The 27,916-nt window shown below is 37.3% G+C and overlaps 1 protein-coding gene across 1 annotated transcript in view; it reads left to right on the forward strand.

Moving 5' to 3' along the window:
- Window positions 1-4,425: 4,425 nt before the first annotated feature.
- Window positions 4,426-27,916, forward strand: part of pdlim5b (PDZ and LIM domain 5b) — an 86,857-nt gene continuing 63,366 nt past the window's right edge. The window contains exons 1-2 of the mRNA XM_084103922.1: window positions 4,426-4,747; window positions 11,487-11,641. Coding sequence (XP_083960048.1) covers window positions 11,543-11,641 — 99 coding nt within the window. The 5' untranslated portion in view covers window positions 4,426-4,747; window positions 11,487-11,542. The remainder of the gene's footprint in view (window positions 4,748-11,486; window positions 11,642-27,916) is intronic.

Raw genomic sequence — 27,916 nt, forward strand, 5'->3', positions numbered from 1 at the left:
AATCGAGTATTCACCCAGACCATGGTATAAAGATTCAATAATGGTTCATCGATTATGAAACAAATTCTCAATTTAGTTCAATGTTAATTCAGTTGTCTTGTGGATATGCTTTTGAAATAGTCTGTATTTTAATGTTCAATATCTGGCCCCATGTATTGCTCTTGTAAGTGCTTTACTGTAACCACAAATTTAATATTTGAGTCAAGATTATTTTCGGTGTTAATGGTAGGGATGCACCGATATTAACATTTTGGCCCGATAATACCGATAATTCTTTACATTTGAAAGCGATAACCGATATATTGGCCGAAAAAACTAAATCCATATTTTTATATATATTTTTTGAGAGCCTGATCACAAAAACAAAAGTCTCACCATTAAAAGCCATGTCCCAAACACACAATTATGATGTTCTCATTATAATTTTATGTGGCCGATATGACAGACTTGCGCTGCACATGTTGCACTGAACTGGATTTTCCCTTTTTCCAATCATATTTCCAGCGATTCAAAACTATCATGGTGAACAGAGCACGTCTGAAGTAAAAATGAACATATATCGGCAGATATATCATGCATCGCTAGTTAATGGACATTCTGGCACGAATTGATTTGATAGAGCTTAACTTCTATTGAAGCGTAAACATTTCTTCAAGTTCATCCCAGTATTGTACACACAGTCAGATTTGAGCAACCAGGTGAAGCATCTCTCCATCTCTCTGTCGTTTTCTCTCTCTCAGCTTTACATTGTACACTTCTCCTGGCTGTGTGTTCTCCCAGTCGTCACATCATGAAAACATCCGCACCTAAACCTGTGGCACCTGTAGTTGTGCATCCTTGAATCCTATTTTTGTACAGTAGTAAGATATGCTAGATCATTTGAGTGGTCTGTGAGATACATGTACTTGTAAGATATGTGAATATAACCAGAAAGAGTGGCCTAAATCTTCATCACGATCCAAATTCACGTTTACATTTATGCAACATAATGCTCATATGTTATGTTTGTTGAACTCCTGATTTGTGCCAATCCAATGAAAATCCACAAGGAACAGGCCAAGTGTTGTGTATATTCCCTAATGTTCTGTGTTATCATTGATACTAATTGTGAGGTTGAAAATGAAACGGAGCTTTATTGATCCCTTTACAGTGCAACATTACATTGGACTGACTGAGATTAAATGAATAGTGAACAAAATCCCCATGATTGCTTTACGGCTGCTCTACTAACCAGCTTAATTTCCAGGATTATTCCTCATTCATCGGGATCTTGGAGCATTTGTTTCCTCAAGCATTAAAGGGGCTCAGGTATGTAGAAGTCAAACATTTATATAAACTTATGTTACGAAAAACGCTCGTCTAAGTCAGGATTATGTTTGTTTTGTTCCTGTCTGAGTTTCTCACGTTCCTTTTGTTCAGTTTCCATGGTTACCGTCATTATTAGTTCATTGGTTTCAGCTGTGTGTCATTTATTAGCTCGGTTCAGTTTGTTATATAAGCCTCACCCTTGCCTTCACTCTGGTTCCTGTCTCTGTTATGTTGAGATGTGTTTGCACTGCCTGTTTGCTTGCTTTTTTGAGTAAGAATTAAACTTATTAGTGTTTTGTGAGAACCTGATTCTTCTGTCTTCAGCTTCCCTGCATGCATCGTTACAGTCTATGGGTGTCGTATTGGCGTATGATGTGTGGTTTGAAGGCTCGTTTAGTCTCCAGACATTTTGGGGTCAGGTGTTCAAAGGGCACCCCTCTTATAATTATTTCTAAAAAGTAAAGATACATGTTGTTGATCATCCTTTAATTTATTACATTAACACTATAGGGCTGTTAAGCCAATTTAAATTAAATCAGTATAAACAAAATCCATCTACACTGCAATTACAATTGCCTAAATAATGTTATGAGATTAATGTTCTAAATATAACATTTTGAATATAGAAATATGAAAAGTTGGGGAAAATGAAATGATACTATTATGACACTAAATCTGGCAAGTTGTAATAAGTAAATCATAGAATCACTCATACAACATTTAAGAATGAGTCATTGAATCATTGACTCAACCAATTTGTTTGAAACAGTGAATCATTCAATAACGAAACAACGCTGTGTGTTGCTGAGAGATGCAACTTTTCTGCTTTGTAACTATTTTCGTTGGCCAAATAGAGCAAAAACAGTCAAAATTGACAATGTTGTATCTTAAAATTGTTAATTCATTTAATCAACTTATTGTTTATTAAACTGTTTTCTATGAATTTCATATTTTGCAATCGTGTTGATTTTTGAGAAAATAGCACTTGCTCGTGTGATATTGCTCAACTATATTATGTTATTATGTTAAGAACTCATTCAAGGGCAAATTAGATCAATAGATGTGAAATCTGAAAACCATAAACAAATTACTGTGAACATTGTTTTCCTGCAAAAGTGTTTATGCACTGTTAAAACTATACAAGTTTCAGCTGTTATTGTAAATCGTATCATGCTGGCATCAGATGCACTGCAAAAATAAAATTTCTTACTAAGTATTTTGTCTTGTTTTCCAGTAGCCTATATATAAACATTCTTAATGACTTAAGATATTATTAGGACTTGTTTTCTGAATAAATCGTCAAAATGAAGCGTGTTTATGCTTAAAACAAGGAAAAAAGGGTCTGCCAGTGGGGTCAGGAAAATAAACAAAGGGAAAACAAGACTATTTTTCTGACCTCACTGACTGACATTTTTCTTGTTTTAACCTCATTTTGATACAGTTTCTCAAAAAAACAAGATTTATTATCCCAAGTCATTTTCTTCTCAAGTATCTTGATGTAAGATTTTTAGATATTTATTTGTACTGGAAAACAAGACAAACATACTAAGCAATTTTTGCAATGACTGCCATTTTAATGGTAGTAGTACCATTATACATTTTTGTTTACATAGGCTATTCTTGGCAGATTTTAATATATGAAACCCTGCTAGAGAGTCGCATCAAGCTAACAGTTACGCTAGTCATCAAACCGTTAAAAAATAAAATATGTGAGGTAAATGACATTGTATTCTTAAATTATTTAACCAAATATTTATTTTATATTTGACTTTATTTTTAATAGTCTTTTCCCTGTGCGTCCAAAAACGGTTATTCTTTACGTTTTATCATCTGAGACGTCAAGTCAACCTAAGTCAGTTTCATCAATAAATCTCGATCAAAGAACAACATAATTGATTAAACGTCAGCCTTAATTTACCTGCCTTCGTCCAACCATTTACTCACAGTTGCACAAATAGAGGTTTACACAACGCTTTATAATCCCGATGGATCTGAGGCGAAAAATGATCTCATGAATATTAATTAAGTAACCGACAATCGGCCAGTAGCCCTCCCTGATTGGCTGAAACTAAAATGCTGGTCTTCTTGACTCATGAATATTCATTTTTTTGGCGCTTCTGCAAATCTGAAGGAAACCTTTTCTCCTCCCTTTTAGAAAATTGAGAAAAATGTTGTAAGAGCAGTGTTGATTGTAGGATTGTTTTAGCCAGTAGATGGCAGTATTTGACCACACTACTACTCTGAGTGAAGTCAAGTCAGTCTGAAACATGCAAAACAGATCTAATCTGATCACTGATAAGACAGTTTATAACACACAATAGTGATTCATGTCTTAATGCTTTTGATCTGAAACAAGTTAATACTTGTTGGCATTAACTAAGAGGGATTTACCGGTATTCCTGGCATGTACAGTACATTAACTCTTTGTTAGAAAAATTAATATCAGACATTATTACTAAATTATAGTTTTTCCTGTCACATTTCTCTCATTATGGCATTTCACCTTTCTTTTATATTACTTTGCATTTCTATGTTTTCAGTCTCAAGTGTATGAAGGGCTGTTAAACCATATTAGATTAATTTATCCCAACTCATGAACAAACTCAAAGTTTTTTGAGCTGCATGCATATAAAAGGAGAGAGGAAAAAGGCAGAATATAGGCTATCATTGTGTATAATTGACAAATAAGGTAAGATGCATAGTGAGGATAAAGGTAAACAAAGAAAAACAAAATGGAGATACTACTTGTCTTTAAAAAAAAATTTTTTAATTGATTTTAAAGAATTACAACTCGGGGGATACATTGAGTAAACAAACAATCGCACACACATTTTATATTTTTAAAATATAAAAAAAATATATAAAGATATAGTGACAAACTTTAAAGTTAAACAAAAACGTGAAAATGTCTACAGACTGAAACAAACTTTGCAGTTTTCTTATTCTTCAAACCCAATATTGTTGAATTTCTGATCTTAAAATTAAAATCAGAGGCTTGTTTCCTCCAAATTTACATTTATGAATACTACATTTAGCTAAAAGAAGAAGCAGATTAATGAAGTAATATTCCTTGAAGATTTGTCATAAGAGAAAAAAACAAATAACACATTTTTAAGCACAGTTGAAAGCTGGGCATGAGCCTTAATAGAGGAACAGAGATCTGACCAAAAACAAACTGAATGAGGACAACTCCAAAATAAATGATAAACTGTTTCATCATGTAGAAAATGAAATGTACAAAATGTATCAATGTGCTGTCAGTCTCTCGGCCTGTCAATCATCGCGCCGGTGACGTCAGAGCGTCTGAGCGTCATAATTTCCTCCAGCGTGTGTTAAAGGGGCGGAAGTTAGTGAGACAGTTTCTGGAGTTTCTAAACTCGTTTACTCTCCTTTCCTCGCGCACAGTTTGACTCCACATCGGCTCCACAGCACATCACAGGTGAGTGACATGAACACGCGTGTCACTGCGCTTTAAACACGCGTTCTCGGGACTTTACGTCAACGCGGCGCGAGAGGAGACGCGAATGAAGTTTACAATGTAACGATTCGCGTGGGAAAAACCTCCTTTATCCGATCCTTTTTAAAGTTCTTATTAGTTTCAGATATTGTATAGAGGATTTATGTTTAAAGTATATTAATAAGCAAAAAACAATATGTATGTATTCAGGTAATGTTTACCCGTGGTTGACCGTTAACTTTAAAATTAAGTTTGTCGGTTATTTATTTATTTTTTGGCGCCGTGTCAGTTTTGAAAAGTAAAGCGGTTTGTGATTGACTCAACGAGGAAGTGGTTTTGTTCTCATAAAGGTGTGTCTATATAGATCTAAATTAGTAGATTTACCGTTATATCAGCACTGGATGTACTTAATAAGTTACATATAGTGTGTAGAGATTTGATTACAATATCTGTCATTGCATGAGGCGCCATTCTTCTGTCATGTTGTACTTGAGAGTAGCTGTTTTAAATCAGAAACAAAACAGGGAAAAGTTAAAACGTAACGTGAAAAGAGTGTAAAATGTGTGACCTTGTTTATTTGTGCTTCACTTTAGCAGTTAAAGTCCTCATGATGGGAGTTTGAGGTCATTATGATGTAGTTCTGCTCTAAACAGGTTGCATGCGGAATAACAGGCATTTGAGGCATGAGAATGACATTTTCAAGTGGATAATAATGATGTTAGCTAGTTTAAATGCACTTATTAACAGTAATGTTATGTATTTTGGTGCTTCCAGGTGACTAACCGTTCAGTGACCTTAAGCAGTTAGTGTTAAAAGTGAGTTGTGTGCTTCCACATACTATATTTTGGTACGAAATTGTCCCCAGAAGTGAGATAAATATGATTAAATCTGCTTTAGGGACGTCTGAGGAAGTGCTCGATCAGAAATAGGATCTTTCCCAGAATGAAGGTGCAATAGAAACACACTGCCAGTGCAAACCCCCCCTTAAACTGGCCCATAATGCAATAGTGAGGATTGAGGCGTGATCCAGCACGCCTGAACTGAACCCGGGCCGGGTGCGGCTCCATGTCTCCGGTCTGTAGGCTCAGGAACTTAAGCATTGGGATTCTTTAATAATAAGTTGGTTATAGTCTAGTAAAACACTAGGGCATTTTGTCCAGGTGCATTCCTGTTACATAAGAGAACCAATGAAGCTCGCCATAAAGGGGATAATCATTAGTTGGCCAGCGTCACAAAAGCACACCTGTGTTTTACAGGGAAGCTTCGAATGCTTTCGACAGGTGATTAACCAAATGTGACCACAAAACCAGTCACATGGGTCAATTTTCTGATATTGAGATTTATACATAATCTGAATGCTGAATAAATAAGCTTTCCATTGCTGTATGGTTTGTTAGAATAGGCCAATATTTGGTCGAGATACAACTATTGAAAATCTGGAATCTGAGGATGCAGAAAAATCTAAACATTGAGAAAATCTCCTTTAAAGTTGTGCATTTATGTTGGCGATTGTGCAGCATTCACTCACAAAAATAAATGTTTGATATATTTACAGTAGGAAATTTACAAAATATCTTCATGGAACATGATCTTTACTTAATATCCTAATGATTTTTGGCATAAAAGAAAAATCGATCATTTTGACCCATACAATGTATTGTTGGCTATTGCCACAGATATACCCGTGCGACTCGAGATCCAGTTTTGTGATCCAGGGTCACAAATGGAGAATTTTTGGTCATTTGTTTCTAGGTTTAGTGGCTAAACATTAAACCGTCAACTGTTGCACTGAAAGTCCAGCCGTGCTAGAGCCTGTTTCTTTATGTTTTGCTGTAATAAATTCCTAAATTACCACCTATGACTCGGTAGCTCAACCCTGTCTACACATGCAGTGATTTAACGGCTGTCTTTTGCGTGTTATTTTAGTGCTTGGATGGATGTAGAATTAGGTAATTCCTCAGTTAAATGGAACTTTCCATAAACTAGAAAGTTCTGCTGTTTTTGGCCCAATATGATGTTTGGCTTTGATCGTAAGCTAATATTCACTCTTAAAAATAAATGTTCTTTATTGGCATCTGTGAAGAACCTTTAACGTCATCCATGAACCTTTCCACGGTTGTTTAGATTTTTACTTTTAAGGGAACTTTTCACTTAAAAAGGTTATTTTGGGGAACCTTGTGGTTCTTCTATGGCATCACTTTTTGGAACCTTTATTTTTAAGAGTGTTGGGAGTCAGGAATTTACAGTTACAGTTTCTTCATTTCACTAAATAAAATGTTTTGCAATGTTTTTATTGGCTGGCTGGAGGCAGAGGCTTTGGCATCACGTCGCTTGGCGCCGTTCGCACTATAAGAAAAGCAACCGTGACTGACAGATCAGTGGAAAGCCGTGTTGGTGTTCACACTGTTTTAGTTCATATGGTGACGGACATATTAAGCTCTCCGTTTCAGAGGCATTCAGGGACGTATGTGTTGTCTTAACCTTAAGTTGAGAAACATTTTTTATTCAGTTACCTTGAAGTTTTTAACAAAGTTAACCCAAATATAGTTTTGGAGTTTTTAGCAAAAATAAATTGTCAACATCTGATGTTTTACCACAGATTTTTCTGGTCATGAAAATGGCCACAGAAGCTGACATGGCGTTAAAGAACAAACCAACAAACCTTAGTTGTTTTGTATTTGACTGGCCATGTTTTGAGCTCATTAGTAACCAAATGCTAATATTATGGACTTAATATTCAACTGAAATGGTTTGATTGCCGTATTTCCTCTTGAAAAGGGAAGCTGGAGTGGGACAAATCAGAAGGATTTTTAAAAGCAATGTGTCTCATTCACCAATAATTGCGTGGATTATTTCGTATTTGTTTGCACGAGAACTTCTAACAAATAATTTGTTCTTAACCTCATGCGAAGAATGATTTTGGAGGACTTGTAACATGCCCAAACATCTCTATTTAATGGCTTGACGTAGCTCTTTCTTACTCTTTCGTTGTATATGATCACATATAAGATTATTTTTTTTACATTTAATATTAAATGCAAGTCCACCCAGTGTACGTATGGTGTTTGTTTTTTGCAAATTTTAAAATACATTTTAGTACAAATGTTATTGCTGAATCATGATTTGTTTGTGAAAACGTTTGTATGCAGATTTTACACACAAATTTCAGTTCATGTCGCAGAATAGCAAGTCCATCATTAATTAAAGAGATGGATGTTCTTCACTCTAAAGAGCATTTTATTGGACAAAAAATTATATACACACCCTATGGACAAGTCGAGTGACTATCTGAGTTTGGCTGGAAGTGTATGATTTGTAAACTTTATATCTGGTTAAAGTTGGTCAGTCTTTGTCAGCATATTTGCATACGCTCTCAACATTAATAGGCATGGGCTAAAGTTTCAAAACTTTAACTCATGGAGACTTTGAAGAAGCTACATTTACCATGTTATTCTAACTGTCTGAATCATAACACTATTGTTGATCTAGATTAGAGAAGATGAGTAAATGTACCCGTTATAAAGCCTGTGTGACAAACACACACACGGCCCGAGTGGCTTCAGGCATGGAAAATTGATTCATTGTCTCTATTCAGGATGTTCTCAATACATGTTGTTCTTTATAACCGCACCCTTAGTGCTTTCAGAGGAGCGTTGCATCAGCTTCACTGACTCATACAATAGTCACATAGATAAAGTGATGCACAGTCATCTTTGAGCAACTATTGAGGTTCTCATTTCCATGCAACTCTGTTCAGTCATTAAACAGATGGTTGGGAGTGCTAATGTTGGCATCATATGGTGCATGTTGAGCTTATTCACCTGTTTAGCATCATCATCATCATGGCTTTGTTGTAGGGATGCACGATATATATCGGTATCTGCTGATATTTTTAATGTTATTGTTATCAGCCCGATAAGAAAATTTGGCCGATATATTGACACCGATAAATGTATTATTTCCTTCAGCTGAGACTCTTCAACATGATGGTTTTGAATTGCTTGAGATATGATTGGAATCGCTTCAAAAAAGGAAAATACAGTTCAAGTCTGTCATATCGGCTACATAAGAGAACATCATAATTGTGTGTTTGGGACATTGCTTTTAATGGTGAGACTTGTTTTTGTAATCAGGCTCTCAAAAATGATACAAAAATTTAGATTTAGATTTATCGGCTAATATATCGGTTATCGGCTTTCAAATATAAAGAATTATCGGTTATCGGTATCGGCCAAAATTTTGGTCAAGTCGGTGCATCCCTAATTTGTTGTGATCCACACTGACTTTCATTGATCCTCATCCTCCCATATGTCCAGTTTACAACAGGGCATGGAAAATCCACACAGCCTGATATAAATAAACAGTCCGAGCATTCGACCGATATGAATCTGTGTTTAGGATGTGGAATGTTGAAATGAAATTGGAATATTTTCCGTGTTGCGGTTGCTCTCAATTACTGATGTACCAAGAGGTTTTAAAAGGCAGGAGAGCAGGTGGATAACATTGCTTTTAACTTCTAAAAGCGTCCCTGTTGTGTCCGTGGGACATTCCTGAGCGAGACCCCCAGAGTTTAATCCGTTCTTCTGGAATGTTTCTATTTGGCTTGTGCTAGATTTTACTAGGGTTTTTCCTCAACAACAACTGTGGTGCTCACCCGTAAGCTCTTAAAATACTTGCCTGTGCACAACAAGATTGTCCCCCTCCTGTCATGTTTATATAAATAGAGATTGCTCTTTTGTTTTATCTGTACTTCTGAGATAAGTTTGGACTATGAACCATCTTGTCCATGGATTTATTTAGAAACCTGGGTAACACTTTATTTTACAGTGTCCTTATTACATATGTTACATGTACTTACCATAGTAATAACAGTAAATTATGCATAATTACATGCAATTAACCCTCAACCAAATCCTAATCCTACCCTAACCCTATAGTAAGTACATGTAGTTAATTATTATTACTCAGTACTTAAATATATAGTTACACTTTAACAATGACACCTTAAAATAGTGTAACCGAAACCTGGAACATTTTCCAGTTCAAATAATTGCACAAATTATCTGTGCCATTCTTTTCTATTTGTCTATTTTAGCCAAATATTGGCTTTTTGTTTATGTTTATATATATCTCAGAAGACACGTCCAAACAACGGATAATAACTTCCTTTGATGCTTCCAAGGTGAGGAGTTTGTCTTAAAGTCTCCCTGTAGTCAATCATTTTATCCCTTAAAACTCATCTTTGATCACCAAAATGACATATTTAAATGTTTTTTCCTTGAAAAAAAATCATCATGCCTATCTTGAATGTAACTCGACACCCTTGCCTCATTTAGTATTCGCGGTTCTATGAATATGCAAATGAGCCCCGCCTCCACTCACTCACTCAGCTCAGAGATCCACTGGTTGACGATCACACGTTGATCTGATTGGTTACAAGGTAGTTTGTGACGTCAGAAACACCAGCGATTTCAAAGCGTGGTTTTGAGACTGTCTTTGGTTCACTGCAGTTTTAAAGGGTAACTAAACCCTAAACCAACTTTTTTTATTTAATGATCTGTAAGAATGAGGCTTTATTAGTGCTGTTCATTGATTCGAGTAACTTTTTTGACATTAGGGTATAAAGTGTTTTAATTTTACAATATATGGTGTAAAAACGTCTGAGTGCTGCCCTCTTAAGGTTGAACGGTGGCTACTGCAGTTGAATTTTCCTATTGGATGTTGCGGTGGCAAGTGACGTAAAAGGTGGCAGGTGACGTAAGCAGGTTCCAGCTCTACCACGCCCCTGGTACGAGCTCACCACGCCCTTGGTATGAGCTAGCGCAGATTTATCTGTATTGTACAGTGGGCAGGAGGGTACGTAGGTGTAGTGTTGCTGGTTGCAACAGCACTGCTGGACTGCATAACTTTCCAGCAGACTTGGAAAATAGGCGCCAGTGTTTGCATGAACTTGGCCTGGAAGACCGTGAGTGTGAAACATGCATTTTCGCGGGATTTCTTCTCCAATGCAATCGAGGTGGAAATGGGCTTCTCCACACAGCTCGCGCTGAAAAGCGACGCAGTGACAAACGCTGCTCCTCCTGCATGGACTCGACCACTGCAGCGGCGTCTTGATGTGAGTGATCATATTTAATCACAATTTATGGTTAGGCTAAAGTTATTCCTCTGGGGTCGACAAACGCGTCGGCGCATTTTGCTGGATTTTTTCACATAGCGGCAAAATATGAATATGCCTATAGAGAGAGCGTGCGCTATTGACATCAACTCGATAAAACCAGAGAATGACGGGCTCTGATAAAACTCATCAGATGCATGTACTTTACGTCGTCTTGCGACCCTGTGAGCAAACTCCATTTTAGAGTCTGAGTGACAGCAGGTCTCAGGTGCACGCCCCCCCGCTCACGGTTCGTCCCCTCTCTCTCCGCTGGGGTCTGCCCACTTTTCTAGCATTTTTCAAATATTGACAGTGGGTGGAGTCAGGCTCTGACCAGGGGTTTAGTTACCCTTTAAGGAGAAAATACTCAGCAATGGAGTCGACTTATGAATTTACACATGAACACCATTAAAAACGCCACATAGACGTATAAACAACATTAAAAGCTGCTTTTAAGCTTTAAGCTTTAAGTTGCTGAAGGATGTGATTAGGTGTCAAAGGCATCAGTAGATCATGTTTTATCTCCTGCTGTAACAACAACACTAAGTCTTTGCTCTTGTTTTTCAGGCTGTGTATTGGACTTTGGCTTTACTCGGCCTCCCAGCGACAGTGACCCGTCCACCATGAGCAACAGCTACAGCGTGTCCTTGATCGGACCTTCCCCCTGGGGCTTCAGACTTCAGGGTGGGAAGGACTTCAGCATGCCTCTCACCATCTCCAAAGTGAGTGTCACCTTTACGTCATGCCAACTTTAAATTGCCCTTTAAATGTCAATAATGGGTGCATGAGAGACATATTGTTCTATATGAGATCTGTGCAGAACGCATGTTGTGCCATCAAGCTTTTGAGTGATTGACCCTTATGTTGCTCATGCTTACTTAGAGAGATGTTGGCGTCGTCACTGTTTCTCTCTCTTTACCTGTGTTCGCAGTGCAAACATTTCTCCTTTCTCTTCCCATTAATTACCAATGGAAAAAAAATCTACGACTTACTATTTCACTTGAAACTTGTCACTTTATGGACTTAAAATGAGTTGCATGTTGACTTAATTTTTAAAATATCATTGAAGGATATTTCTTTTTAAATATAGCACATTAGAGGTTATATTACCAGAAGGATTTCCACCAGGAAAAACAGGCATCTGTTTGCGGCCACAGGAAATACATATAAAGTCCAAGTAAGACACAAAGTTAATGTGTTTGGTTTGCCGGATATATTATTTGCCAAGAAAACCTCACCCATCAGTTCTGCTTAAACACGGGCCATCTGGCTCATTTATTCAGCTCGTTTCCCATTGATCTTCATGTCCCTGAACGGCCCCGAACGCAGGTCTCTCACCTGGCGTCCACATGCAACACTGGGCTCACAGGGACGTTATGTATCATATGAATCTGTAGCACAGGAGCTCTAGTGCGCCAGCTGTACTCTTAACAATCAAACGGAGACTTTAAACCTCAGGAATATCTGTCTGGAAGCACTGCGGCCATAAATCTGAGCTCAGATTTGGCAGTCGGCACTCGCTGGCAATGCATTAAGTGAGGAGATGCTGGCATGGCCGTTCTCAAGCCGTACGCCGGTGAATGCTTATTGCCGTATGGATGTAGTAACTGGTGTTGGGGAAAGTTACTTTTAAGAGTAATGCATTACAATATTGTGTTACCTGATGGTGTTTTGGTTCCTCGCCACTGTTGCCTTGGCTTTGGCTTGCTTAGTTGGGGACATTTAATATTCAACAATATTATTGATCTGCCTTACTTAAAGGGGAACTGAAACGAAATGGGAAGTAAAGGTGATATAACAGATGTGTTATCATTGTTATTTGTGGTAGGACACTTAAAACTGCTGAAGTACTTACAAGGGGGGAAAACAGTGATGTTAGTTTGTTGTTTTGTTACTTGGACGCAGCCATCTTGAGCTTCAACGGTCCGTGACGTCACTGGCATGATAGGCTACCTTGACTAATCTAAAGTAATTTTTGCTTATTAGTATGGTTGAATTAGATAATTGAAGGTCAGCAGCAAAGACATTGGTTAATAAAGTGAGATTAAATACATAAAGTATATTTGTGTAATTTAAAATAGTTAATTATAAAAGTTTTGCGAAAAATTCTGAGATTGCATTTTACTGTTTTTTTCTTTCTTTTTTTTCTTCGTTTTGAGGAATACTGAATGTTTCATTCAAGTTCTACAAGTATGCATGTTCATTTAGTCTAGAACTAAAATAACCATCATGTTCACACAGCGCACACAACACCTCCTCACTTTATTTCTCTCAACATGAGGACAGGAGAGCTGTCAGTCAATAAATGTGAAAAAGTAACGAGCGTTACTTATTTGAAAAAGTAACTTAGAATATTTTGTTGTAAATTGAAAAAGTAATGCAGTACTTTACTAGTTACATGAAAAAGTAATCTGATTACGTGACTCAAGTTACCCCCAACACTGGTAGTAAGTATCTCTGTTGTTTGCTCATGGGTGATTTGGTACTGATCTTCTTTGACCTGTTGCTCTTCACATCCAAGGCTTAATCGTGTGTGATGGATAGTGACAGGAGCGGAAACTGTGGGTTGTTGTAGATATCAGGATGGATATGTCTCTTGTTATCTGTTGCTCCACCACAAAGGCAGGCCTTTTATGGGATTGCGGCTTGACTGTCCACTGGGCATCGAGTGGAAAGAGTGGCCTCGCATGCCATGCACACGTCATTACATAATGATCGAAGAGAAAAAGAGTAAGTCCTGTGGTGGATTGAGATCTGAACGGCGAGCTAAAGTCAAAAATTATCAATCTGTCATCATTTACTCGCAAGATATTTTGAAAAAATGTCTCTGTTGTTTGAACCCCAGTGTTTATTTAAGTATCTTTACACGGGTTTTGTCATATCCATTTATTTATTTTAATTTTTTTAACTTGAATGAAATATTTAAACATTTTATATACACCACCTTTCAAAAGTTTGAGGTCAGTAAGATTGCATTAAATTAAAAAACATTTGAACACTTTCTGTTCATCAAAGAATCCACAAAAATATGAAGCAGCACAACTGTTTTCAGTATATAATTATATAAACGTTACAAAAACAATAGTTTTTGTGCCACATTTACTAACAGTGTCCGTCAGCACAAAACCCCTTTTGGCTTTAAAAACTACCGTCAGGATTTACTTTGAAAAATGAGCGCTGAAAAGGCGAGGACAGGGTTATTTCTGCGGCTGACCTCATTGCATATGAGTTTCCCTTTCAGGCGCAATATTTATGAGCGGAGAGTATTTAAATCAATCATGCATCGTGATTTACAAAGGTTTGTGTTAGTCGATTTACTGGTATTTGCGCCATTATTTAACGCCCCCAAAAAACATGTCTTAACCAAGCGGCAACCTTCCAGTCTCTTAAAACCAACACGGAAGAGACTTAAACTGCAATTCATCGACTGGCCACCAGTGACAGGCTCCAAAAGAGAATCCCATAAACCTCCATGTTAACATGCCCAACTATACAGAAAAAAACATGTTTACAGTCTGGTGCAAAAACTGTTTTTGGTCTATATAGCTAATTTTGCCCTTCATGAAAACTGTGAGGGAGGTGAATTTTTTTTTATAACTCATCCGTTTAAATTATATTAAGCCTTAAAGTTCTGCATAATTAAGGGCGTGGCCACTTGAGTGACAGGTGGATTGCCGCTGATGTCACTACTGGCCGTTTGTCTGCTGTCTGTTAGCGTCACGTCACCTCAGCTAATCCGCCTCGCTGCACATTTTCGTTTATCAGGGAGTGACGCGCTTCCAAGATGGCGACGGCCGGCTCCGCCCACTTTGGGCTTCAAAAATGCTCTTCAGAAACACTACGCGTGACGTCACGAACACTACGTCCATATTTTTTTACAGTCTGCCAGTCTTAACCCATATTCCACTCGTGTTGTTATCAGACCTATCAGTTAAAAATACTTAGAAAAACTCTTCGAGATCGGCTCAAGACTTTTGCTAACGCCGCACTTCGACCGGCTGTGATAAGCACGACGGATAGATGTAAGTGTTAAGGGCCTCTGGGTGTTTTCAGAAGGGGTGTTTTCAGAGGCTGGTTTAGGTGTGTGTGTTGATCTTCTAATTCAACCCACTGAAGTGGTCTTGTGCCTCATTGTGGGACCGTGCGAGCAGGACCGTGACTCTTACAGCAAGGCTTCTCTGGGAGATAATGGCTCTTCCTGTCAGAGGAAGTTATTTATACTCTCGGGCATCTGAGAGCGGGGGAGATGGAGGGACTGACACCAGCAGTGGAAAACTCTGGAACCAGATCCATATTATCCCTTATTTGGTCTGGTTGCATGAAACTCTTCAGCTTCGGGGGGGAAATTACCTCAGGTTTCTTTTGATTCATACAGAAAGATTTTCCTCTCACATTCTCATTCCTCAGCGCTGGATTGAGTCGTGGATTGAGTCGGAGCCGCACCCTGGATGTGTCGAGGCCTGAAACTCACGCCGCAGTCGCACAAAACCACTTTACAAGAGCGACTCCGAGCCAAAACTGCTGCTTGAGTTTCGTACGAATGCCATAAATGCTTTCGCCACAAATCGTATAAGCCCATGTGCTCTTACTTAAGAGTATTGGGTAACTCTTTGCTGTTCTGACTCAGTGACTGGTGAATGCTGAATGATATCAGACATATTTTGCATCGGGCAATCATTCTTTATTATTATTTATTTGAAGTATTTTGCAACAATACAATGTGCAAAAAAACTGCCGACGTCATCTGCATTTTACAGATCCAAAAATGCTTACAAATTAATGCCTTAAATTGGTACTTCAGTATAACTGGTGTATCGTAATACTGAACATGCTTGGAGATTAATTCAATTCAATTCAATTCACATTTATTTGTATAGCGCTTTTCACAATACATATTGTTTCAAAGCAGCTTTACAGAAAGTGCATAGTTTTATTTATTTATTCAATATGATGTACTTAAATTTTGTTTTTATTTTAATAAGTTGAACAACTCTTTTATAACAACTTTTATAACAGTTTAGTTGTTTAGTCTATTTATTTATTTATTTATTTATTTATTCATTTTATATTTGTTTTAATTGTTTGTTTTTTTGTTTCAGGGTTATCGAAAACTAAAACCATAAACATTTTCATTACTAGAAATAAAATAAAAATGAACTAAAATAAAATATCTTATTTCAGCTAGTTGACAAATTATACCCATCTCATCGTTTAGTTTAGGTTGACTAAAACTTCTGAAACTAAAACTATTATAAATGACAAACACACACAAAATTTCAAAAACTTCTAAATGAAAACCGAAATAAAATCGGATTTAAAATATGGAAAAAAAATGAAGCATGTTTGTATGTATTATATGTAGTTTATATATTTATTTTGTTTAATTTATTTCTTTTTTTATTGTTTTTTGAAATTAAACAAATGTGCAAATCCTTAAATATAATCCATCTGCCTTACAGTGCACTGAGGGATAGAGTAGTGTGACTTACACTAGAGAAAGAGATTCAGCGTTTGATTTATTACCCATCAGGAACATAAAAGCTGGAGGCATCGGGCCAGAAAACAGTAGAACTTAGTCACTGTCAGCTCGAGTAACATGACTCTCATGTGTAAGACTTCCTAAAGAATTAAAAGTCTGACAGTGAGTCTTGTCGTGAAAGTGAAACCTTGCATATTTTCAGAAGTGGTTATTGGATGTTCTCTTGATTTGTCCGGCTATAAAGCGTGTAGCGTCAACAAACTCAACGCCGCCGGCCGGAGTCAGTCAGATAAGTCACTTTGCATCAGCGCTTCACTCTGCCTCGGTTTCCCAGCATGCCTCTGTGCATTAAGACCGATCGTTTGTCTTGGGGAACCTGCTGCTAATCTCATCGCTTGGTGGAGGTTGAGACGGCAGCTGCCAGAGTTGCTTCTGGAGCAACAGTGAAGTGTTGATATTGCCTTGGTCACGGGCCAGACGTTACACCACAGAGCCGTCTTTGTCTGCGAGTCCCAGACTCTTTGAGAGATGAGGAAGGTCAGAACCGTACTCTATGCAAACACACACACACGGATGTTTGTTCAAAACATTGCAAGCAATCAGTTCCGTTCTACATGTCATGCATTCTTGCATTACTGTGGCGGAAACAAACCACAGCACTCGAAGGAACGAAGCTATTAACATATTTAAAGTTTAAAATTCCCCTGTAGTCAATTTTATCACTTAAAGGATTAGTTCACCTTAAAATGAAAATTAGCCCATGATTTACTCGCCCTCAAGCCATCCTAGATGTTGATGACATTCTTCTTTCAGACGAATACAATCAGAGTTATATAAGCTTCCAAGCTTTATAATGGCAGTGAATTGCAACCAACAGATTGAAGCTCAAAAACGTGCATCCGTCCATCATAAACAAACTCCACACGGCTCCTGTGGGTTACTAAAGGCCTTCTGAAGCACGGGGAAATCACCATGCCTTAAAATACCTTGAATGTGAAATCAAGTTTTTAATGTTGTGTATATGTGGTGTTTTTAATATGCTTTAAGACAAAGCATGTGTAAATTCATAAGTCGACACCATTGCTGAGTATTTTCTCCTTAAAACTGCAGTGAACCAAAGACAGTCTCAAAAACACGCTTTGAAATCGCTGGTGTTTCTGACGTCACAAACTACCTTGTAACCAATCAGATCAACGTGTGATCGTCAACCAGTGGATCTCTGAGCTGAGTGAGTGAGTGGAGGCGGGGCTCATTTGCATATTCATAGAACCGCGCATACTAAATGAGGCAAGGGTGTCGCGTTACATTCAAGATATTTGAATTATTTTACCAGGAAAATTGTGTAACGGGGACATAAATTTACATTTGATATATACAAAAGAATGTGAGGACTTTAGAAATTATTTTTTTCTATTGCACTTGCATAGCTAGAAGTGTTTGCATTCATGTATTTGCATAAAGTATGTTTTGCGCCCAAGGCAGAAAGTCCTGAAGTCGCATCTGATGTGTTATGGATGGTTTTTTTTTTGTCAGTTGTTTATTTGAGTTTCTGATTATGTTCTTGGAGACGATGAACCTTGGATCTGGAGAGGGTCGTCTGAAATGAGACGTGTGTGTGTGTGTGTGTGTGTGTGTGTGTGTGTTATAGGTCTAAGTTTGATTTAATCGTGTGGTGAGAGTGTAGATCAACTAAACCTCAAGGCAAAACCGTTGTTCAGAATCTTTCAGAGACTTTGTTCTGTGTAATCGTTTCCGTTAATAAGGAAAACTAGGGAACGCGCTGGAGTCTGGTTTGAATAACAGATGGGCCTTAGGAGATTTTTCTAAATGCATCTGAGACCCAATTTATCAACATGAAATTTAATACATTCTTTCCTCTCATGTTTAGACAAAACACTAACACTCTATTTTAAGAGCCCTAGAAGAATGTCTGCGTAAACCATTTACTCAGCGAGCGAATGCTGTGAGCGTCGCTTTGCATCGTTGCTCCCATGATCCACTGATGGTCTTGTTTCTTCATAATATTTGCTTGTCCGTGACCTTCGGAGGCGTCTGACCTTCAGATGTGGGAGGGATCCGGCTCGATGTGGGGAATGGAATGGTTTATTTGGACTGATTTTAACCAAGCCTGTTAAAATAAGATAAATAATGTGAGCAATAACAAGAATTGTTGGTTTTCTTTTACTGCTGTTTCAGTTCAGGAGTGGGAAAACCCTAAATTATCCGACTGTACTGTACATACAAAGAGTCTTTTAATGCGAGTAACTTTCCATTCTATAGTGTAGAAACAATTTTTGTTTCTATGCATGCAAATTTGCTTCTCTACAAAGTTCTTCTCTATAACAGTGTCAGTGTTTCTGAACTCCCTGAAACGCCTCCATTGTAGTCTTGAGTTTCTTCCGGGAACGAACACATCACAATATTCCTCATTTAAATAATTAATATGCAGAATAAAGGGGCGGGGCCTGGTTGAGTTAGTTAGTAGTGTGTTGAAACTGGCGGTTATGGTAAGGGGCGGGACAATTCCCAAACACACTCGACACACTCGACCAATCACAACACACTGCTCCAGCCGACCAATCAGAGCACAGTGTGCTTTTCAGAAGGTGGGGCTTCATAAAGACAGGAACTAAACGGGGATGTGTTTCCCAAAAGCATCGTTAGCCAACTATGGTCGCCAGTTCCGTCGTTATCAGGATGGTTCCACGAATCTGTGTTTCCTGAAACCATGCTTCTAACGAACATTCGCAAACAGTATCCCAAATTTGTGTTTGGAGCAACAGCTCTCGACCTGTGGTTAGAAGCCGTTTCTTGTTTGCATGATGTGGACTCAATAAATCCTCATCAAGGATGAGCAAAATAAGCAAGCTGACATTCAGTACAACCTATAGCTTTATTTTAGAATACATACTAATGTCATTCTTGTCGTTTAGTTTAAAAATGAGAAATACTCTTCGGATGCCATGTCCGTAATTTATAGCAAAACATCAAGCATTAATTTCGATCTCAAACAGGTTCATTAAAAGTAGTTATTACTCCACCACCTGCGTGAGGTCATTGACCAACGTATTTGAACAACCAATTTACGACAATATGGTTTCGTGTCTAGCTAGTTGATTTCTTCAATGATGCATCATACTACTGTAGTAAAGCAGCGAGTTACGCCGTTGTACGGAAAACACACTCCAGAGCGTTACTGACAGACTGGCAAGAGAGGAGCTGCAACAGAGCTGCATATGGGGGAAATAATCAACATTCAAGCAGGAAAACATGTTCTAGTAGAGCCTGAAAACAACATCAAGACTTTGTTAGAGGGCACAATATGGGCTCTTTAGAAGTTGTTTAACACCAAACATGGAATGAAGCTTTAAATCACTTGCAGGCTTTTCGTTTTGGATAATTGCACATAATTAGTGAATTTGTTTAAATGGTTCCACACATGATCATGATTGATTTTGTAAACAAGATTGCCCAACATAAGCAATTAAGTTTTTTTTTTGTTTTTTTTTAACTTCATGACAAATTGTCATCTGTAATTGTAACGCAGTTGTAGTTGTGACTGCTTGTAGAAATGGTTTCATGCTTTTCACCTCATCTCTGAATGACGTTACCAAAGCGACTGTGTCTGATGCATCATTATGCAATGCCTTTGTATCGTTGCTTTCGTCATCTCGTGCATATCTCAATGTGAATGATTAACTGGCGTGAGTGTTGGTGCATGCTTCGCATCACACTGAATCAATACACAACCCGTCTCTTGGAACAGGCAAGTTTAATCAGATACTTTCACACTGTGAAATACACCAATAAAAACAACACCATTTTTCATTATCGCTTAAGCATGTTGAATCACATGCTACGTCCTATTCATGAGATTAACTGCTTTATCTAGATTTGCAACAGTTGATGCCAATGAAATATCATGCAAAGAAAATCTCTGATCCGAAACCTATTGAACTGCCTTACTAGACAGAGCCAGACAGACATTAACAGAGGGACAATCCCAGAATGCATTGCATTGCACAAGCTCCATTATTCCATTCAAATGAATAAAGGCAAGACACCCCAGGTGAACAGGGTAAAAAAAATGACTAATAGATTTCACCATACTTCACTAGTTGATTACATTAATAATTGCAAAAAAAAAAAAAAAAAATTATAGCAAGTTTTCTGAAATGTTATGTTTAAATATGCAAATGAGATGTGATCTAATTAAATATGCACTAATTTGCATACACGTCTACAATGAAAATGTGAACATTGGATGAAGTCAGGTTAAATTTTTTTCATTTTTTTGATGTATTAGAGTCAAAGTTTTTTACCGAGGTGAATTTGGATATCTCCATTTATCAGTCCACAAATCAGAAAATACTTTCAACAGCCAAAAATGTCAATTTTTTTTTTTAGGAATAAAATGTTGTATAAAATCAGGAAAATGTATATTTGAACAAACCTCTCTGTAAAAACCTTCAGAATATAGGTAAGAATAATACTGTAAGGTGTATGTAAGTGTGACTGACGTGGAGATTTCTGGCTCAATGTAGTTAGAAAAACTAATTTTGAGAAAACGGCCTTTAAAAATATATACTGTAATTGAAATCTAAAGACGCAAATAGATAAAGAGCTCTAAAAGATTTAGTTTGCAGTGTATTTTGGATGTTTTCTTTCCACTAGTCAGAAAAAACTCTTTATAAAACACCCCAAATCTCCAAATTGACAGATGCATGAAAAACACTGTTTATGCCTGTAGTGTCTCGCCTTAAATCTAATTATAAATGCTCTGGTATCGAGTCACTTTTTTTTGGTTCTGTTCCATTTAAAATGCTGATTTAGTAGACAGCAGCCTATATAGTCAGTAGACAAGGCATTGGTCCAGAGTATGTGATAATCAGAGGAAGGAAACGGAAGGTGTTTTTTAAAGTCTGTTCCTGTCTTTCCAAACGGCCTCATTCTCCTTTTGGTAACAGATAGCAAAACAAAACTGGCCTTTCACTGTTCAGTAGTGTGTCTTTAACTACAGCACCAGACGGAAACCGATACACTCTAAAAAATGCAGGATTGTTATAACTCAAATTTGGGTCAAATATGGACAAACCCAACCGTTGGGTTAAAATTTGTATTTAAAAATATAACCCAACAGCCGGGTTTGTCCATATTTGACCCAAATTTGGGTTAAAACTACCCTGCATTTTTTTAGTGTACCCTCTTCAGTTTCTTCTCCTGAAGTTTTCCTCGCCGTTCGCCCGTCACTAGTCCTCCTCCCATCAGTGTTTAACTTCACAAAGCTGTCTGCTTTCTGTCAACTTGACATTTGATACTCACGCTGAACAAATATGCTCTAATTTTAGCTGTCTGCCTGTGTTGAGCACTATTATTCCCTGGTGGCGCTCCTTTAACCTCGCTTACGGCCGTACTCAACGCACACAGGAAGGCCTGGAATGCTTTTGTAGCATGTGAACATACCGTATGGGTTTCGCACACGTCGTGTGTGTTTGTGTGTGTGTGGTTTCGAGTGTGAGGTAAGAGCAGGACGAGATTCCATTCAGAACAACAATCTAGCGTTACATAAGCAGGAGGCGTTTAAGAGAACAGGAAGATGAATGCTTTCCATTGGGCTTCATCAGCATCAGATTTCCTTGGATAATGTCTTTGATGAATAGCTCAAGGATTCCATGAAGGGTTTTGGTTTGAAAGTAGTGGTTTTGGTCTGGCACAGTCCCGACTAACAGGCCTTATACTTTATGTGAAGGATCTCATAGCTCGATTAGACATTTGACCCTGTGTAAAGCCTGACATATAAAATAATAGTCTGAAATTTATTGAACATTGTCTAAATCTGAAAAATAGTTTGCATCATATCAGTATCAGGCTTTTATGGCTCATATAATCTGATATAGTGAGAATATGGAGGGAAAAAAAACACCTCAATTTTATTTGGAAGCACAAACTGAGCAAAAATATGTAATTCTGTGCAGATTCTGATATATGGACAAAAAGTGATGAAGGTCTGATGCTTGTAATGTAAATCACTGAGATCTTTATAGCAGTATAGCAGATACTTGCATAAAATGCATATATCTGCCAATAATGTTTTAGTAAGTTGACACTTAAATGCTTAGTTTTATGATCAAAGCTCTTTAGTTTTAAAACGTATAATACAATGCAATGATGATTGATAGAGGAACAAATAAACTTTCCTCAAAAGCCTGATGATCATCTTTGATGCTCATGATTTCTCTAACTGATGTCTGGATAATCAAGTAAATTGAAGTTGCTTCAGTCCAGTAAGTGTTAATCTTGACATATTATTAACATTAAATAAAGTTTTGTTTACTTGATAAAATCAGTGCAGATTTGACAGCAGAAAGACATGTGAAGCACGAGCTGAAGAAGGACGATTATAATAAAGGACTTTTACTTGCTAAAAGGTCTAAACTATCGGTCAGATGACAGAAGGGGTGGAGGAGATTGTGCGCGACACGTTTATCAGCAAGTTGGCTTGATATACGGTTAAGGATGCACGTTAATTGAGTAGTTAAACTTTAAAATGAAAAGTCTGTCTTTGCATGTTGTTCGATACAGTTGCTAAGTTTACATGGACACTTTTTGCTTCAGTCTGTATTAATTCATTCCGATTAATGAATCCGTATGAATGTAGTGTTTACGCAATATGCAACGACGAGCACATGAACCGTTGCCGCTTGTATTTATCCAGCAGTAAAGTGCCCCTTCCCGTGCCCAAACCCGTGAAATGAGAAATGAGGACTGTCCTGCTCCACTTCACAGACGATGAGTGAAAGGAGAATTTCAGAATGACAGAACACTGATTTATGACACTTTATTCAACAGGAATGCGTCATTACGCTATTTCTACTGCCGTGCACATACACTCTGGTTTCAGTTCTCAATCAGATCGAGTGTTTTCATGTCCTCTCGATCGGATTACAAAAGGAATAAACCATGAATTAAATTTTAATCAGATCTGGCCAATTCATTCTGATTGACGTGGTTACTTGCATGTTACTTTTTTTATTCCGATTGTGCTACTGATCCGATTACTATTATTATTAGGGTCCATGTAAACGCAGCTACTGTGATCAAAGTTGTTCTTCACATATGTGACCCTGGACCACAAAACCAGTCACATGGGTCAATTTACTGAAATAGAGATTTATACATCACCTGAAAGCTGAATAAATAATCTTTCCATTGCTGTATGGTTTGTTAGAATGGGACAATATTTGGCCGAGAAACATCTATTGAAAATCTGGAATCTGAGGGAGCAAAAAAAATCGAAACACTGAGAAAATCTCCTTTAAAGTTGTGCATTTATGTTCGCGCTTGTGCTGCATTCACTCACAAAAATAAATGTTTTATATATTTACGGTAGGAAATTTACAAAATATCTTCATGGAACATGATCTTAATATCCTAATGATTTTTGGCATAAAAGAAAAATCTATAAATTTGACCCATACAATGTATTGTTGGCTATTGCCACAGATATACCCGTGCGACTCGAGACTGGTTTTGTGATCCAGGGTCACATGTTTAAACTTGGCACCAGGTCTAATTATCTGCCTGTGTGAATGATAACTGGGAGATTTCAGTCTGTTCCTCACACAAAGCTATTGTATGACTTCAGAAGACTGGATTAGTCCACTTTAATGGAGGTCTTGACTGCATAAATCATCATCCCATTTGCCATCCACTGCTTCATACGTTTCCCACTGAATATGAACCTTGCATGTCGTGCTCCAGTTGTGTCTCGGTCCAGGGTTTAGTGGTCTGTCCGGGCATGTTGTCAGCTCTGTGGAGTTGGCGGATGGTGGTCAAGGCTCAGAATACTTCCAGCGAAAGGTTACTGCGGCTTTCGGCATATAAAAGTCTACAAAAGCACTGCGGCTTTGACTCGAGAGCGCGTAGATGTTTTGTGGCACTTTCTAACTTGTCATTTTTGGGAGCAAGAACATATGGCTCAATTATTAAACCGACATTCACCGAAACCACATTAACTATTTTCAGTTCTCTGGCATTCACAGTTGAATGTTTGGAGCACCAGAACAAACACTTACTTGTATAATAAATGCATTCATTATGTACAAAGTCCTTATTATGTGAGACTTATAATTGTACAGGGTCTGGTTTAATATCTAGTAATGGATGGCTGTTTGATTTAAAATTGACCACTCTTTAAGTATCTTCATTTGAAATGCATTTAATGCACACAAGCAAGATTCATAACAGAACATTGTTTAATTGCTTTGACATTTCCAATGATGAACTCATTCGATTTATAGCTCTTTGGCTGACTCTAAATTACCCCTGTATTTCATTAAAACAATGTTTAAATGATATAGACGGTTATTTTCAAGGCTGTTGGCCAGTGTTAATCTGACTCGCTGTAAACCCAAATAAGTTGGCAAAACTCAATACATTTAAGTCAATCAGTTGCCTCAAAATATTTAAGTTAAGAAATTCAAAGTTTAAGTAAGCAGAACTTGCAGATTTTTATTTTGTACTCAGACATTTCACTTGTTCTTAATGTGAAATGTTTGAGTACATTAATCCATACATTTAACTTAACATTTTCATGTAACCGCAATGTGAACATTTTTGTTTTTATAAACTTAGCTGGTTATAACAAACTAGTTCAATAAATTCTAACTTGCTAACAATAGCATGGTTTAGCACTTGCTGTATGAATGCAGCAATATAAAGCATTGACTTTCTTGCTCTCAAACCAAGGGTTAGAGTTAGTGTTCAGTTGCTTCATTCTGCAGTCACATATTTTTGTATAATGACACTAAACTGTATAATTGCACAAATCAGGAAATCAATGTCCTTTAAAAAAACATAAGTAGATATGATCTCTTAATAACCTCAGAGCTCAAGGTGAGCCTGTCTTAACTTTTAGACTCTCTATGGAGAAAAAGAGTGGGATTTATACGGCTCACTTGTTGTGCTCTTTGCAGTGAAAATCACACACACACACACACACACACACACACACACACACACACACACACACACACACACACACACACACACACACACACACACACACACACACACACACACACACACACACACACACACACACACTTGGGAGACTGAGGTGAAGCAACATCTTTCAGTTTCATCTTCTGCTTTCAAAGGGAAAGTTCAACTGTTCTGACCTCCTGAATCACTCAGATATTCAGCCAAGATGAAAGAGTCGAGCAGCAATCCAGCTTTTGTTGCTCAAGGTACTGATTCTGAGCTTTCTAATGATTTGGAAGTGAGCTTACGCTTTGATCTGATGTAAAAAGGACATTTACAGGAAAACTCGACTCTAAATCATGCTTTGGTGTTGTGGGCTGGATGATACTCAAAGTATTTCTGACTGTTGAGAAGAACGATTTAGCAAATCTGACCTGCTTGATTTTTATTTTATTTTAAATAGATGTGACTTTTTTTTTCTTCTTTTTTTTGTGAAGAGTACAGCATATTTCATTACTCTCAGATTTTTTATTAAATCGTCACCTTTATTTCTATAGCGTTTCATACAATAGTGTTTCAAAGTGTGACAAAAGTTATTGATTTTCCAATAATAGTGCAAAATAACAGTATTGCGGATGGAGTGAACAAAGACCGTTTCAGTTTATTAAACTGTAAAGTACAGGTTTAAGTAAAGTACAGTTTCAAATGTTTTTATTTGTTGTTTTTTTATTTTTATTTTTGTTTTGTTTTATATTGCTTATTTTATTTTATATAATATGCTTTTTATTTAATTTATTTAATTTTTATTATTATTTTAATTTATTTAATTTTGCTTTTTTACTTTGGATTTTCCAAATCTCAACTGCTTGATTGTTTATATTGTCACAAAATGTAACTATATTATACTATAGTATACTATTCTAACTATAACGCATGAAAATTACGAAATCATAAACATCACGTAAAGCTGCTTTGAAACAATGTGTATTATGAAAACTGCTTTACAAATCAAAATGATTTGATTTAAGGATCCATATCCAAAAATCATCCACTCAGATTTAATTGCCTGTATCTAAATATAGACTTTTTACAGGCTTTTAGGAGTCATTTCCCCTCATAAACAGAGCAACAGGAAACGGGAATGCTTCTCTTTTGACGTGAACCCGTAGCAACCTAAGGGACTTTTAATTTGACAGGAAAGAGTTTTATAACCATTCACAGAGTTTTCCATGAATGCCAATCCCAGTAAAATCCGAGCACGATCCGTGCGACCGCAGCATGTTGAGCATTAGTTTGAGCCGATCTGGTTTTAATCGTGAAGTGAATGAAAACTCGTCCGTCATGTCAGGCTGGCTCACTCCGCGCTCTGATTTACAGCTTTTGTGAATTTGTGTGCTGAAAGTTGGCAAGCGTTTGGACTCATTGCCAAGGAGGCCGGGTGAATGTGGTGTGGATGTAATCTGACTTTGAACAAGCTCTTGTTCTTTGATTTAATTAGGCTGGTGAGAGAAGATAAGATAAAGAGTTGGCGTTACCATTGCATGACATTCATACGGTGACCGTGTTTTCAATCAGATTCAGTCGAGTCATGTATAATGTTTGATCAGTTACAGTTTTTACTCTCATTTGTTGCTTGAGTGTTGATTTTGAGCTGTCACACGTCACTCTGTTTTATTTCTCCAGGGTCTGTAGAGACTGAACAGTCTTGTCCTCATTAAGCTGACCAACACACAAGCTATGCTTTATATTTCTGTTTTATATTGCTTTTTGTCATTTTATTTTATATTGCATTATATTTTAATTTATTTTGCTTTGCTTTGGATTGTTTTGTTTTTTGGCAGCATTTATATAATATAATATAATATATTTCCTTTTTTTATTGCCTTTTCTTTTATATTGCATTTTTATTTTATAATTTTCTGCTTTGCTTTTTTATTTTTTTTATTTTTGCCAATAATCAAATGAGCAAATTATGATGGTAACACTAACAAAAAATATATTTTATTGATGTTTTGCTGTCCAATATGTCTCGGACTATTGATACCTTTTAGTAAATGTACTATTAATAAAGTATCCACTAAACGTTGACTTGCAGAGCTAAAGCTAGTGGCATTCTTCTGGTCATGTGATCTCAGTCCACTCCATGCAGAATAAGTCCACTGTTATTAGGCGGCTCACAGTGGACTTTCAAAAGCACTATTCTTTTATTCACATTACACCTCACACGTTATATTGTACACTCAATTTCTCTCAGTTACAGCCGTGGAAATGAAAGCGGTTGATTGGTCACAGCAGTTTGTTCCTCCAGAACTTTCTGTCTTTCTTTCTGTCTTTCTTTGGCCTTGGAATGTTCTGTTTTGTTTGCGTTGCCATGGAGATCGACCTGAGATTTCCAGACTTCCTCGCCTGGATCTCCGGGATCACAGGAACATTAATGACAGACTGGCTTGTGTTTGAGTGGCTTGATGCTGATGTTCCTCTGTTTGATGGATTCATTAGGCACATCTGGGACACATCTGGATAACGCACCTCATGT

Source organism: Abramis brama (assembly GCF_963993115.1).
Source record: "Abramis brama genome assembly, chromosome: 25".
NCBI lineage: Eukaryota > Metazoa > Chordata > Actinopteri > Cypriniformes > Leuciscidae > Abramis > Abramis brama.